The sequence below is a fragment of the Euprymna scolopes genome, chromosome 31 (genome assembly GCF_053919585.1).
Source record: "Euprymna scolopes isolate OS-2025 chromosome 31, ASM5391958v1, whole genome shotgun sequence".
Classification (NCBI taxonomy): domain Eukaryota; kingdom Metazoa; phylum Mollusca; class Cephalopoda; order Sepiida; family Sepiolidae; genus Euprymna; species Euprymna scolopes.
Genome location: NC_136512.1, coordinates 68,268,797 through 68,283,856, shown reverse-complemented (window position 1 = coordinate 68,283,856; position 15,060 = coordinate 68,268,797). Strand labels below are relative to the sequence as shown.

The window sequence follows — 15,060 nt, the reverse complement described above, 5'->3', positions numbered from 1 at the left end:
ATTTATAAGAAAAAATTTTTTTTTATAAAGGCATTGAGGCCACTTGAGGATAAGGGTTAAAGAGTGTACAGTAGACAATTGGACAATAAAGTAATCGTTAATAATGGAAATTCGGTAAATTTGTTAACTTATATGGAACAGCTCATCAAAAACTTGTTTATGTTAGACTTGACGACAACCATATTGTAGTCAGCTGGAAAGCAGGAAAACGGAAGACAATTCCATAGGCGTGCAGTTCTAAGAAAGAAGCTTTAACACTGCTTTCTTTTGGTGGGGACCTCCGTCACCACTTCAAAAAAACAAAACATTAGCTCAGTCTACAATAATGTGTCATGTGATCACAGTTTTATTAGTTTTTGAGGAGGTGGAGTTCTTTCAATGAATCTGCAAGTATACAGATCCTGATTATCAAGGATGGTTTATAACATTTTAAATATTTGTCTGGATGGATGAATAATGCGTACAGAAATATATCAGCAAATTGAAATGCTGAATGTTCATTTAAACTTGCTGACATATTTCTATTACTTTTGCGCATGCGCAAATTCATTCATAGCTTGAAGTGGTTTAATTTTAAGTTTTTCTTATCTGCCAATAGCTCAAATGGTAGGGAACGTAGCTGGAGCATTAAATGTTTTGGTTTTGATTCTAGCTGACGGCATCTAGGTCATTTTTTAACTTTTGAAATCAGTACTATACATTAGGTATGTCTTTGACAGACTATGGATACCCACGTAGGGATGCCTGTGCGTGAAATTTTCATGGTAGGAGGTGCGCAATCTCCAACACACTTCTCCTGAGTCAACATTTTTAAATACCAGTGGAAAGTGAAGTGTATGTACAGGACAACTGGAAACACATGCAGAGATAAGCGGAGAGCATATACAGCGCCTAGAATTCCCAAATGGACACTCATCTGGTACTAACCAGGCTCAACGTTGCTTAACTTCGGTGATCTGATGAGAACCGGTGTGTCAATGCGATTATGCCGTATATACATTAGGTACAATATAATAATCAATGGAGAATTGATTCTGTAATAATAAATATGAAATCTGCATGAATTAAAATCTCATATTTATACATATTTTACAACTTGGCAAGGCCGGACACCCCTCCCCCACTAGTTAATATATATGTGTGTGTGTGTGTGTGTGTGTGATTGCTTCGTTGGTTCATCTATGGCCTTTGACATGACTGGAAGAAATGTCGCAATAGTCAACTCAAAACCCGACTCAGAACAATGAAGCAGGCTGTTGAACTGATTCTGGGCCCTTACCTTTACAGGGTTCGTCACTGGAACTGCGAATGGTTTGTGCTTATAAGGGAAACAGCCTTGGATCGCAGTGTCTGGTAAGCCAGTGTTTGAGACATGTTGAACTTGTAGGAAAGAGCCGGCCCAACCAACCCAGGGTGAATGCCACAACCATTACCATGTGTGTTTGCGATTCATAATATTCATTGACTATGCAATAAAGTTAACGAATATATTTAAAAAAAAAAAAAAAATTTTTTAAATGTTAATAACATTATTGCCTTTTTAAAGTTTTGGTGCTTCCACACTATTGGGATGAGATTTCGGAAATCATAAAACCGAATTTCACATGAAAATAATGGTATCTACGTATTCCTTGTATTTTTAAGATGATTATATCCAAAAATTACGAAAATCGATAAGGTAGAAAATTATTTATTAAAGAAAATAAAATATAGAATTTGATGAAAACAATCGTAAGACACAGGAAAGTTCAAAAGGAAGGTAAATTTCTGTTTCAATTTAAACAAGATGGTGGTAATTTTTCACTTGTTAACACGATTAAAGTTGTATTTTTTTTAATAATTCAGTAATATTCAAATAATTCCCACTGCATAATTTGGAAGCTACCATTGTAACTTATTAGAATTGACAAAAAATATCAGTTGTAACCATTGTTTTTTTTATCTGAAAACTCCATTTATTGACTACAAAATCTCATCCCAATTCTGTAGAAGCGCCAAAGTTTCTTTTTGGGGGTGGGGACTAATTTCCAAGGTTAAATCATCATAAAAAATGAGTCCCAACTTACAGGCCAATAATTTTCCATACTTGAAAATCGGGATAAAGACACATATGCTAGATTGCCTTCTCTAATAAGATATATAATCACAACATATTCTCCCCACCCCCAAAAAAGAATTAAAATAAATATTTAATGAATCATATTTTTCTTATTTGATCAAGTACATTTTCAGAATATGAACAAACTTTGAAGAAAAAAAAAAAAAAAAAAAAAAAAAGTCAATTTATTATCAATTACGCAACAGGTGATTTTCTGTGTGCATGTGTACTTCCAGCTAAAAGTAAAAAAAAACAAAAAAAAAAAAACTACAAAACAAACATCCACAAGGTTGGTATATTCTTGATTGCTGTTGCCCTGGATGAATATCTAAAACTTTGAAAATAATTATTCATCCTCTGAGGGGTCAACTGGGTCAGGTTTCGTTGAGGGAATGGGAAGCGTCAGTTTTTATGTACTTGTTTGCAAAGAATATTCCAACTCATTCTTTAAGGCATTTATTATATAAAAGAGAGTTGTTTGTATGTCCAAAGAGAGGAATCAGCTGGTAGAGGAGAAAGAGAGAGTGAAAAGGGAGGGGGTAGTATGAGAAAAAAGATAAAAAAGACGGATAGAGAGAGGTAAGGAGATAAAAGTTTTAATACAAATATGTTACACTTTTTTTTTAGGTGACACCGGATACCCTGCTAGTATATCTATATGATATTAAAGTTTAAGCTGAAATACAATAGAAATAATGAGTGACTCTTACTCAATCTATTTCAGGATTCCACTAAGTGGACACACAAAGGTTCGTTTCAAGAACTTCACAATGTCTTCCAAAATTTGTTCACATACACACACATAAAAAAATAACAAAGCACTTATGCAGAATACGGACCATGCTGAAATAATATTATTTAGAAAGCCATGCTTATCGTAGGAGGGAGAGGCTTTGTTAACTCTTGTTTACTTTCACATAAAATTTAATAAGCAAAAGATATTATAAAATTTAAATTTAACTTCAAAATCCCACCTAAAAAAAAAAGAAAAAAAAAAAAAGAAGAAAAATAGCATGATTCATAAACTGCAGAAGTAGCTTAATTTTTTAAAATCTATTGTGTCATGATGCTTTCTTCAATGATTTCTAAAATTTATGGTACTTATGCTGAATATGGACAGAGCTGAAATAAGATTATTATTTAGAAACCCATTCTTAACATGGAGAAGGAAGAACATTTTGTAACAATTCTGCACCTAACAATTTAATGAACAACAAAAAAACGACTGACTGGTGCTCGTCTGAACTCCAATCTCTGGTCCCCTCTCACCAATCTTTCACAAAAAACACCCATCTAGTTGAATCCATTGTGAAAAATTTTCCCCACTCTTTATCTGTGCCTAAATCAAAACGTAGATTCCATGAACAAAGCTTCTTTCTTAGAACTGCACGCCTGTGGAACTCTGTTCCGTCTGCCTGCTTCCCTCCTGACTACAACCTGGATGTCTCCAAGTCCGCGTTAACAAATTCCTAATGAACCGCCCCCTTAAGTAAACACTTCATTAAATCTCGACACTAACGTACTGTACTTGCAATAACCCTTATCCCCGAGTGGCTTCCGGGCCTTGATAAGTGGTGTCCACTGTGTAAAAAAAAAAAAAAAAAAAAAAAGACTGTAAAAATTGACTATTACTAGAAAACCCTATCTAGAAAAAATAGCACGAGAAGTACAAAAAAACGGAAGAATATAATAATCTGAGAAGTTTAGTCCAATTTAACAAGCAGAGCTTGGAGAGGAGGTAAATGTTTACTTTAGGGTCCTAAACTCCATATTGTCCACACACGCAAAAAAAAAAAAAATCGGAAAACAAATAGTATAAAAATATACTTATAGAAAGTTAGTTACAGGAACGCATCTGTTTCATTCCAATGAAGGAATTTTTCAGCTCAACTGAGAAACATATTAATAATCTATGTGCATATTGCAAAATTGACTTAACGGTTCCTAAATTTTTTGTGAAAAAAAAAATAAAATATAAAAAATAACCTGGTAGAAAGGCACCCTATGAATTTCACCAATCGTGCAAATGTAATGTTCTACTAGTATTTTGTTTAATTTTCTATTTTTGAGCGATTACCGAGATTTCCCAGATGTCCATCCATCCTAACATCAGTCATTTTTTTTTTGTTTCAACTTAAGACTTAACACCACATGTTTCAAAGTAAATAAACACTTTAAAATAAGTTAAAACACAAAAAAAATCTTACTCGGGTAGGTAGAAGAGTAACTTATCTTGCCTTTGGTAACACTTGTTATATATCTGTCCCCCCCCCCCCTTTTCGTTTTGTTGACTACTACAAAATGATTTCGTTTAGCACGTTGTCACATATTTTAATCATGGTTTGTGTATGCGCTTTTAATTATTGTATAGCTGATGTCTACATAAATTTTGAGTTGTACAAAGTCTAGTTTCACGAACCAAGGGCGATAATTCGATTTGGTAAGGCACACACTCGCATATTATTTAAAAAAAAAAAAAAAAAGGTGCTTGTTAAGATAAAAGTCGACAAATCGATTTTTTTAATACGTGGTTTTAAGAAAAAAAACAACAATATTTACTTAACCGTCATGTTGAAAATAGTAATATATCCAAAAATTACGAAACTTCATCGAATAGAAAATTATCGTTAAAAGTTTTGCGGAAGTTTTGGGAAATTTGAATTTTCTTAGATTAGGTACGGCCAAAATGAATGCCGATGCTCAAAATGTATAAACATTTTGATTCCTCCCTTTACTTAAAAATTCACCAAAAAATCAGGAAATTAACCAATTTTAATAAAATTTTCAGTATTTAATCAAATAATGATCGTGGAATATAATGAAGTAATTATTTTTATTTAAATTTGAGTGGAAATGTATTATTTTGTTTAAACAAAAAATACCTTTACTGAAGTTATGGTTTTCAGTAGTAAATAAAAAACGCAAGAATTTATTTTTGCTTTTTTTATATAAATAAAGCATCGTAATTTAAAAAAAATACTTTTTACAGGAACATTACGAAAAAAGCCCCTAAAGTCCATATTAATGAATTCGATATAACTCGAAGAAAAATGAATTTCTCGAACTACCGATATCACCATTGAATTAAGCATTGTTTATTTAATATTTTCACACAAAAAAAATTATAGCAAAAATATTTCTACTTTTTTTTTAAAATTACAGATTTCGCAAATTTTTATATGCAAGATTTTAATAATTTCCTTGCTCGCAAGAATGTGAAATTTTTGGCGTAACATAATTTTCATATAATCTCGAATAATAATTAAAAAAAAAAAAAAAATTTTAAACAGAAACATAAAAAATAATTAAATTAAAAAATGATAAAAATTGATACAAACGTTCAGAATCGGTATGTATGGATGCACGTCTGTGGGGGGGGGGATCTGACACCCCTACCTCCTTTTACTATCAGGACTTCATTTTGAAATGGCGTTTCGACCGGCTGAAATTTGGGGCCTCCGCTTATTCGTGTTTACATTTTCTTAGTTTGTTGCGTTTTTGGCGAACGGTAAATTACTAAATTACTTGCTTTTTGAGGGCTAATTAAGTTATTTCTGTACAAACAAGGTGTTATTTATTTATTTATTTAATTCAATATCTTAAGACTTTACTAATTATCTTTAAAATAGACCCACAAAACTAATATTAATCTTTTAAAGGATTTTTACAATGAATCTATTTAACTTTAAAATTTAGCTGAATTGGTTAGCTCGCCGTGAAAACATTTCTCGTAATTTTTTTTTTTTTTTTTTTTTTCCACGTGTACAAATATTTTTTTCCTTTTGGAAATTAACTTTAGGCTTTAATCTTTCAAATACAATCAAAAAGTAGTCAGAAACCTACAAAAAATTAATAAATCGGCTTTCAAAACTAGGTCTCCCTATTTTTGCCCGTACCTATCTTAGATGTAAACACCTTGAAGACTGCAAATATTGGGAACAGGTTTTCTCTTTTTTACCACTTCAATGGCTGCCAGGTTTCAGACCATGTAGACACCGACAAAAATGGCCGAAAAATCAAGTTGTTTTTTAAAACGAAATTACATTTATTAAAATCCATTATTTCTGAGTAACTTTTTTTCCAGAAAGATAAACCCCTGAATTTTATCATATAGAAAGCAGAATAATGTAAAACTTTTTCCACCATTTTTAATTAAATTTTAAATGTTAAATTTTCCAAAAGTTAACAAATGACATTTTTTGTCTTGCACAACAAATGTATATAAATAGTTTAAAAAAAAAAAAAAAAAAAAAAAAAAAAAGGTTTTTGAAAGAATTAATTTGTTTATTTCTTGTCTAACTAAGATTTAGGGTGATTTTCTATGAGAATATGCAAAAATATTATAATATAAGTACCTGGATTTCAAATAATTCCACTTATTCATATAGGCAACCAGTTACTTCGCGTCGATTTGATATGTTTACATTTGTACTTGATAAAAAGCAGACTACGGAAGACCAAAAAACTTATTTTTCAGTGACGAAAATTTCAATGTATTATTAATGCTGAGGCTGGCGAGTACCAGATGGGTGACCATTTGTAGGAGTTTGTTTTTTAATGTGTATGTGGGGGGGGGGGGGCAGACTCCCCAAAATGGGGGGGGGGATTTCAAGCAGAATAAAAAAAAATTATTTCAGCGCGTTTGGTCCACCGTAGTCAAAAGGCGGCAAACGTTTTCAAACGGGATCGAAAAAATGATATTTTTAACACAAAGGGCACAATATATATCGATTTTTTTTTTGTATCGATTTCTTCAAAGCATTCCCTGTTTAATAATGGTCATGCATTATTCGGCTCGCTAAAAAAATTGTTAATTTATTTATCAAAGATTTTAAAATGGCTTTTTTCGTATAAATATTAAAAAAAATTTGTTTTTTGTTTTGCTTAACTTAAATTATTTTACTTATTCACCGAATTTCACGCTTCAAAACTCAAAAGCGGAATAATTAAACACAATCGAAGTTAAGTTCTGATATTCAGACGTCAAAATAAGGTATGCAAACAAGTTTTTTGTTGTTGTTTTTTATCCATAATCCTGTCCCTTACAACAACACAATATGTTTTGTTCAGTTTCAGATGATTATTTTAAGCCTATTTGGAACCCACTCAAAACAGGCTGTAAGCAAAAATATATATATATATAAATATCGTTTATGAAAAATAAGTACACTGTTATAAAGTTCATTCTTCTCTTAATAATCGCTGAAAATTTCGTATTGATTGGATAATTACCTGATTTTTGGTAGATTTTTAAAAAGACGGTCCGTCAAAAAGTACTTACCTGCCCCCCCCCTCCAGTTTTTGCGGTGCCTAGACCATAGCGATAGACTTTATATTTTTACTAAAAACCTCGAAGCAGTTCTACTCAATGAATTTTCGTAAATTTTAGGTATATTATATTTTCGACATGACAATGAAGTAGTGTTGTTTTTACTTGAACCCACATATTTAAAAATCGATCTTAACAAGCACCAAAAAATAATAAGTCAATTTTAATGGGATATTAAAATTGATTTTTCATATTAGCATTGCAACCCCAGACTTAGGGTTAGTGTTTTTTTACTGTTTGGGGTAATGAAAGACATTTATTATTGTTTTTTTATTAGTGTTTTTTTTTGTTTTTTTTTTATCGTCTTCGTTAACACAAACCAAAAGTTCGAGATGGCAATAATACGGGGGGGGGGGAATAATAATAAAAAGTAGGAGGGGTATACTAGCTTTAATAGGACAGTTAAATGTCAATTTTACCCTGAAACCCTTCCACTCCGACATCTAAAAATTCCACAATATATTTTTCAATAATGTGAGGATTTTTTTTTTTTGGGTATTATTATACAAACACCGTGACAGGGTTAGGGTTAGGGTTAATTCGCTGTCACGGTGTTTGTATAAATTTACCTTTTTTTTTTAACTTAAAAAAAAAAAGAAAAAAAAAAGTAGTCCTGCAGATTAAGAAATAGTTTTGTTTGTTTTTTGTTTTTTTTGAGACGGGGTTTTCAAGTCAAATTCAATTTTTACGGTACCTTTTGTTTATCAAATTCTTAGGTAAAAAGGCAATTTACAAAGATCGCGGCCATGGAAGTGAGAAAAACATCTGTTGAAGCATTTAAAAATAGTTTTATGTTGTTTTCGTTAAACATTACTAAATGATGTGTTCATTTCCATCAAAAATTCAGTTAGCATTATGCATCCAAAATTGAGAAAAGAAGCACGCTTGAAAAATGTCAACATTATGTGAACAAACCGAACCAAAACGGTCACCAAATTTTACCTGATGTCGGGTTTATCTAAGAACGAAACTTGTATTTTCAACTCGAAATGAATTAATATTTGACGAAAATATAAAACTATTTTTAACGCTTACATAGATTTTTTTTTTTTTTTTTGCATTCTTCCATGAGCGCGATCTTTATAAATTACTGGTGAAAGAACAGAATAGTTAACAAAGCCTCTCCTCCACATGTTAAGAATGGGTTTCTAAATAATAACGTTATTATTTCAACACGGCCCGTTAACTGCAGAAGTACAAAAAGTTAAATAACAAATATAAGAATTCTGGATACATAATGTATAGATATATATTTAGGGTGCTAGTGCAGAGAGTGATCATCCGCGCTATTTTTTAAATCGTATTTCCAAGTTTAATTAAAGTTTTATGATATGTTTTTTTATTCAATTGTAAGGTTGAAATATAGAATAGGCCCAAAACACCCTCCTCTCCCCATGTTAAGAATGGCTTTTTAAATAATAACGTTATTATTTACGTCCGGATCACTCTCTGCACTAGTATAATATTCAGCTTCGGGGTGGGGGGGGAGGGTATCAGTTTGCGTTAAATTTACATGGTAAACTGGGCACCCCTACCATAAAACTTTTAAAATTCTTTTATTTTTAATTATCATTTCACTTTTTTTTTTTTTATATTAATGTCTCAAAATCCAGTGTTTAAATTGGTAGTAATCGGATTACAAAAACTTTTAGAGGAACGAATGGTATATCGACGTCGGCACCTCAAAATAAGTTACTTACACTTTATTTCTCCAAGACATGACTTTATTTGGGTAGCATGCGATTTCAAACCGTTTTCCACCCTTTTTAAGTCGCACCACGGAGACATTGGTGAGACGCTTCTGGTTTGTGGGAGTAAAAATCGACATTGTTGAACGAGAACAAAAACAAACTCAAATCAAATTCGTTAGATGACAAAAAAAAAAAGTTGGTGTGATTCTCCTTTTTTTTTTGTGTCTGTCACGTACTGATTCTTTCAGCGACTTAACAGAATGTTTTCAAGGCGCATATGCTTTGAACCGGAACTGGATTATCTTTCCTTGATTAAAATTCTACTTCCGGTTATGATCCAAACCGGGTGGTTTCTTTTTAAGTATTTGTTTTAAGAGTTTTCAGGGGGAAACATTATTACGTACTTACTTAGCATGTTGAAATCAGCATAAATTCCAAAAATTATGAAAAATGATCCAGTAGAAAAAAAAATTACCAGTAAAAATAGAATTTGCTGCGCAACCATTTTTTTTTTTTTTTTACATGGGGGTCACCATCACCACTTATCAAGGCCCAGGAGCCACTCAGGGATAAGGGTTATTGTGTGTACACTAATCAGTGGGATAGTATCGTAGTAATAGTTATTATTGGGGATTTGATAGGTGTCATTACTTAAGGGGACGGTTCATCAGGAATTTGTTTGTGTTGGATTTGATAAAGTGACTGACTTATCTCTAGGGCTATGACAAGAGAATATTCTTATCATTGTTTTGACTTTCGAGTATATATCCGACACAGTTAAACACAGTTAATCATGAGAAAACTTTAAAAAAGAAAAATTATAGATATATTTTTTTATTATTTGTGCAATAAACAAGCCCGTTCGTTCATAGTTTCGTTGAATTGGAATTTTAAAAAATCGCTTGAGTACTTACATAGTTCGTGCATAAATTAAACAAGAAATTTATTTTAAAAGACAAAAAAATAAATAAATAAATAAATAAAGACAATGCATACAGGTCCGTATGTGATAATAATAATAATGAAAAAAAAAATGGTCAATTTTTTTACGACGTGCTCCTCCACTGCTCCAGCTCCACTCTCCAGCGTATTATAAATACCCCAACCTCCCCAGATTTCCCAATACTAAACAAGAAAACTCCTGATTTTCTTTATTTACATCATGTGACCCAAAACAGCCAATGAGAATGACCCAAAAAGATTGTTTGTCAAATCTAATAAAATCGTCTAAAATTCACACATCTCGAAGAAAAAAAAACTAAAAAATTAAATCCGATTCAAAATATATTTTACAAACTTTTCTTTTTTTGCTGAGCCCTTCTGTTTTAGATGAGATAATCTATTTCAAATAAATTCTGAAGATATAAAAAATATTCAAGTATTACAAAAAAAGACTTGTTTACAATATCATGTCAGCTGATATTTGGGCTTGACGGCGAATGCCCTGGAAAAGTCACTTCTGATTAATTATAAGAAAAAATAATTTATTTTTTAACTACTTTATATAATGCAACGAAGTTTAACATTTAAAAAATATCCTGGAAATTAAATTCACTTTTTTATTAATTGCAAAAAAAAAAAAAAAAAAAAAAAAAAATGCATTTTATTTAATGTAACAAAGTTTTAACATTACAAAAAAAAAAAAACATTAATAACAAACAACAACAAAAAAAAAAGAAAGAAAAGGAGACGGTAATTGCAGAGGATGCTAATTGTAAATCATTTTTTTTTTTTTTCTTACACTTAATCAAAAGTAAATTTTCCGGGGCATTTAAAAAAAAAAATTTTAATGTAAAAATTCGTTATTTTAAATAAAGTAGCAGAAATAACTTTTCCTGGGAATTAATCAGAAATGACTTTTCCAGGGCATTCATTGTCAAACCCAAATATCAACTAACATGATATTGTAAATTAAGTTGCGTTCTTTTAATACAAAAGTAGTTCTGCAATTAGCGTCCTAAATGTTTGTATGAAAGTGTGAATTAATTGCTTATTAAAATTATCTCTCATGAACCAATGGCGACGCTTGCAAAAGTGCCGAATACATTTAGTATTAAAATCGCTAAAAATCATGAATTCTGATTTTATTGGTTTAAAAAATAATCGATATATATATATATATATATATATATATATATATATATATATATATATATATATATATATATATATATATATATATATACTTGTTTATTGTTATATAAACATGCTCACATCCCGCTGCTACAAATAGCCACTTGTTTCAATCAAACAACAGATATCATCAGGCAGCGACTTGACTATTCAAAAGTTCATTCATTGAACTTTTGAATAGTCAAGTCGCTGCCTGATGATATCTGTTGTTTGATTGAAACAAGTGGCTATTTGTAGCAGCGGAATGTGAGCATGTTTATACAACAATAAACAAGTATTATCAGCTCTTTTTATTGAGCACTATCTAACAACCTCGTTGAATTCATTAGTCCATTACTTTTGAATATAAAAAAACCCGAGTATGTATATATATATATATATATATATATATATATATATATATATATATATATATATATATATATGTATGTATATATATATATGCAGTGCAATTCTACATAAGTACCTATTTCTTACATCATTTTGCACATCGAAAAACTCAGAGTGTAATAGGAACCATTTTGAATAAAAAAACAACACAAATTCTGTCCAATTACGAAACACACACACACACACACACACACACACACACACACACACATACACACACAAATCTAAGGGAAACAACTCTTAATAAAATAACAGGAGTAATTCCCCTTATATTGATTTAAATTCTGATAACTTGTGGGTGTAACAATGCTCTTGTATATTTTAAATGAATATAAGAATATGAAAGAAGAAAATACAATTAAAAATTACTTACGTTTAGTTAATTTCTTAAGTTTAATTAATTACTTAAGTTTAGTTAATTGCTTAAGTTTAATTGTGGGTGACAGAACGAGAGCAAGTTGTTCCCCATGCATTAAATAAAGGTTTCTGTGTAAAATTCCACACAGATTCCCAAATTCAATACAAAGATTCTTGAGTTCGACAAGACGCACCTGAAAGAGATTAGAGGTTATATCGTACAAAACGTCGTAAGAATAACATCTAAGATAAGGAATAGTAATTCGAATAATCGAAAAATTTAAGTTATCTTTTACGTACTTTTTTTTGTTTTATAAATACAGTATAATAATTTTGAAAAATATTCTTATATTCGAAAATTTTGAAAACTTTAAGTATCAGGAAAATGATAAATCATTTTTATGTCCTTTTGTTGTCCGATATTTCGCTAAAAATAGCCTCATCAGGGTAGTTAGTCAGTCCATAGTTTTTTTTGTTTTTTTTTTGTTTTTTTCTTCCTTTTGTTGTTATAGAGGAAGAAAGTCCTCGAGAAGAAATTTAAAGGTACGAGCTGTACATTTTTGACGTGTGCGTTCGCCCCAGTTTCGAGCAGGAATATGAAATAAGAAAATAGTTGCACACTATTTGAAGACACTTATTTTGAATATGAGGCTATTTTTTAAACTTAAGAAATTAACTAAACGTAAGTAATTTTTTATTGTATTCTAGGATCGCCCCCATAGAACTTTCCAACTTCATATGACTGTCACTTAGAACTTATTATAACTTAACACTTTTATCCGTTATGCCACAGCTGACAGAAAGAAAGCAAGCTACGTTAGGGAATTAAATAGATTTTCATTCAAAATTCTGTATAAATTCACAAGTTTGATCGAATAATTCCTAAGTTTGGCAAGATACACCTTAAAGAAGTTAGAGGTTACATCGGTTGAAACATTGTGAGAATAATATCTAGATGAGAAGAGTAGTCGGAATAATACCAATTATCAGTCTTCATCTAAAAAAAAAAAAAATTGAAACATACACAAAACATTTGTTTGAATGGGTTTCCAGCATTATAATGGAAAAAAATGGTAATATGAAAAATTTAAAACATACTTTAAACATTTGTTTTAATGGGTTTCAAAAATTATAATGGAAAAATGATAATATCAAAAATTTGAAACATACACAAAACATTTGTTTTAACGGGTTTCAAAAATTATAGTGTAGGACTCACGGCAGAGTTACCAATTTGTAGGTATTGATTGTGGAGTCATAAACTTGTAAGGGTGTGAGTTGGCATTCACCAATTCATAATCGGGATCTATCAATTTTTAGGACCGAGGTTGCAGGTTAAGAAATCTCTTGAAGTCAAAAGCAGTAAGGCATTCATGGGACTGTTAAAGGTAAATTTAAGAACACGAAATCACTTTATTAACATGAAATAAACAACATTTATTTATGTGTCAAGAATATTAGTTTAAGTCGTTCCAACATAAGTGTTTTCTTGTAATGAGTGTCCATTATGCAGGATTAGCTAAATGAGGATTTCTTGAGAATACCTATTTACTATGCCTCCCCACGGGACAGAGTTAGACACCAGGGTCGTTTTTTAACGTGGAGAAAAGGTACAAAAATAAAAATTGTCTCAGTTGTGAAGGATTTCTCCTCCACCGAAAGAGAACAAGAAATAGAAGTGCAGCATCTGAAGAACAGATACTACACTTTGATCTTGACCAAAAGGATTTCTTGAGAATAGCATGAAAATTAATGATTTCTCTGTGTCCAGAGTGCCATACGTGGCTTGGAATACATATGATTATTTTCTGAGAGAAAAATAAACAGTCCATAATCATAAAAATGAAAGTGTGCGTGTGTTAATCACAAAAAAAAAAAAAACAGCAGTTCAAAATAACATTGTTTAAAGAAGGAGAATTAAATTCCCATTCAGTATGGTAATTTTCCATGATGAGGGTTAAGGTACATGTGCATGGCATGCAAATTCAAGATGGGGGATTTTAATGGAGTTATTCTGACATCCAGTTTGTGGAAAACAAAAGAAAATAAACTGATTTGATTTTGTGACATTCTAGGCGATGCTGTTTTACATCTAAATAGACAGAGTCTGGCATATGTGATGAGCAACAGGCAGCAATGATGGTTACTTGTGGAACTGAATCCTGTACTATTTGAATTTTGGCGGTTAAATCTTTATATAGCGATGTTCTCGAACATTCCAGCCAGTTTGCTCTATGTCTATGCGAGGAAACATAACATAGTTCATCATGACGTTTGCTTACGTGTTCTTCATACACTTGGCCATTGAAATGGTGATTGTTATGAAAATGTTCCTGTCGAAGATTTGTTTCAGCCGTATGTAGCGGTTACTACAATAATGGAAAAAAATGGTAATATAAAAAGTTTGAAACATACACAAAACATTTGTTTTAATGCGTTTCAAAAATTATAATAGAGAAAAATGTAATATCAAAAATTCGAAACATAGACAAAACAGTTGTTTTTTTTTTGTTTTTTTTTTGTTTTTTACACAGTGATCACCACTTATGAAGCCCGGAAGCCACTCAGGGATAAGGGTTATTGCAAGCACATTACGTTAGTGTGGAGATTTGATGAAGTGTTTACTTAAGGGGGCGGTTCATTAGGAATTTGTTAACATTGGACTTGAAGACATCCAAGTTGTAGTCCGGAGGAAAGCAGGCAGACGGAACAGAGTTCCACAGGCGTGCAGTTCTAATAAAGAAGCTTTGTTCATGGAATCCGCGTTTTTATTTAGGTACGGATATAGAGTGGGGGAAATTTTTCACAGTGGATTCAGCTAGACGGGTGTTTTTTGTGAAAGATTGGCGAGGGGGGACCAGGGATTGGAGTTCAGACGAGCACCTGCCATGAAAATAACGATAAAACAAGGATAGGCTCGCAACGTCTCTTCTGTGGGAGAGGGGTTGCAGGGTAGAGAAAAGAGCATCCCCCACTAAACCACGAAGTCTATTTTGTATTCTGTCAAGGCATGATAGGCTGTTTTTGGCAGCTCCTGCCCAGATATGGCAACAGTATTCCAT

The 15,060-nt window shown here is 31.4% G+C and overlaps 1 protein-coding gene and 1 pseudogene across 2 annotated transcripts in view; both read right to left on the bottom strand.

Annotated features, from left to right (window-relative positions):
• Positions 1-15,060, bottom strand: part of LOC145255801 (ribosome maturation protein SBDS-like) — a 190,541-nt gene that overhangs the window by 32,507 nt on the left and 142,974 nt on the right. Inside the window, exon 1 of one of the 2 annotated variants that reach the window (XM_080114487.1) lies at positions 9,128-9,457. The exons of the other annotated variant lie outside the window; for it this stretch is intronic. Coding sequence (XP_079970613.1) covers positions 9,128-9,255 — 128 coding nt within the window. The 5' untranslated portion in view covers positions 9,256-9,457. Of the gene's footprint in view, positions 1-9,127; positions 9,458-15,060 lie in introns of those variants that run through there. 2 annotated transcript variants of the gene reach the window in all.
• Positions 880-996, bottom strand: LOC145256028 (5S ribosomal RNA; annotated as a pseudogene).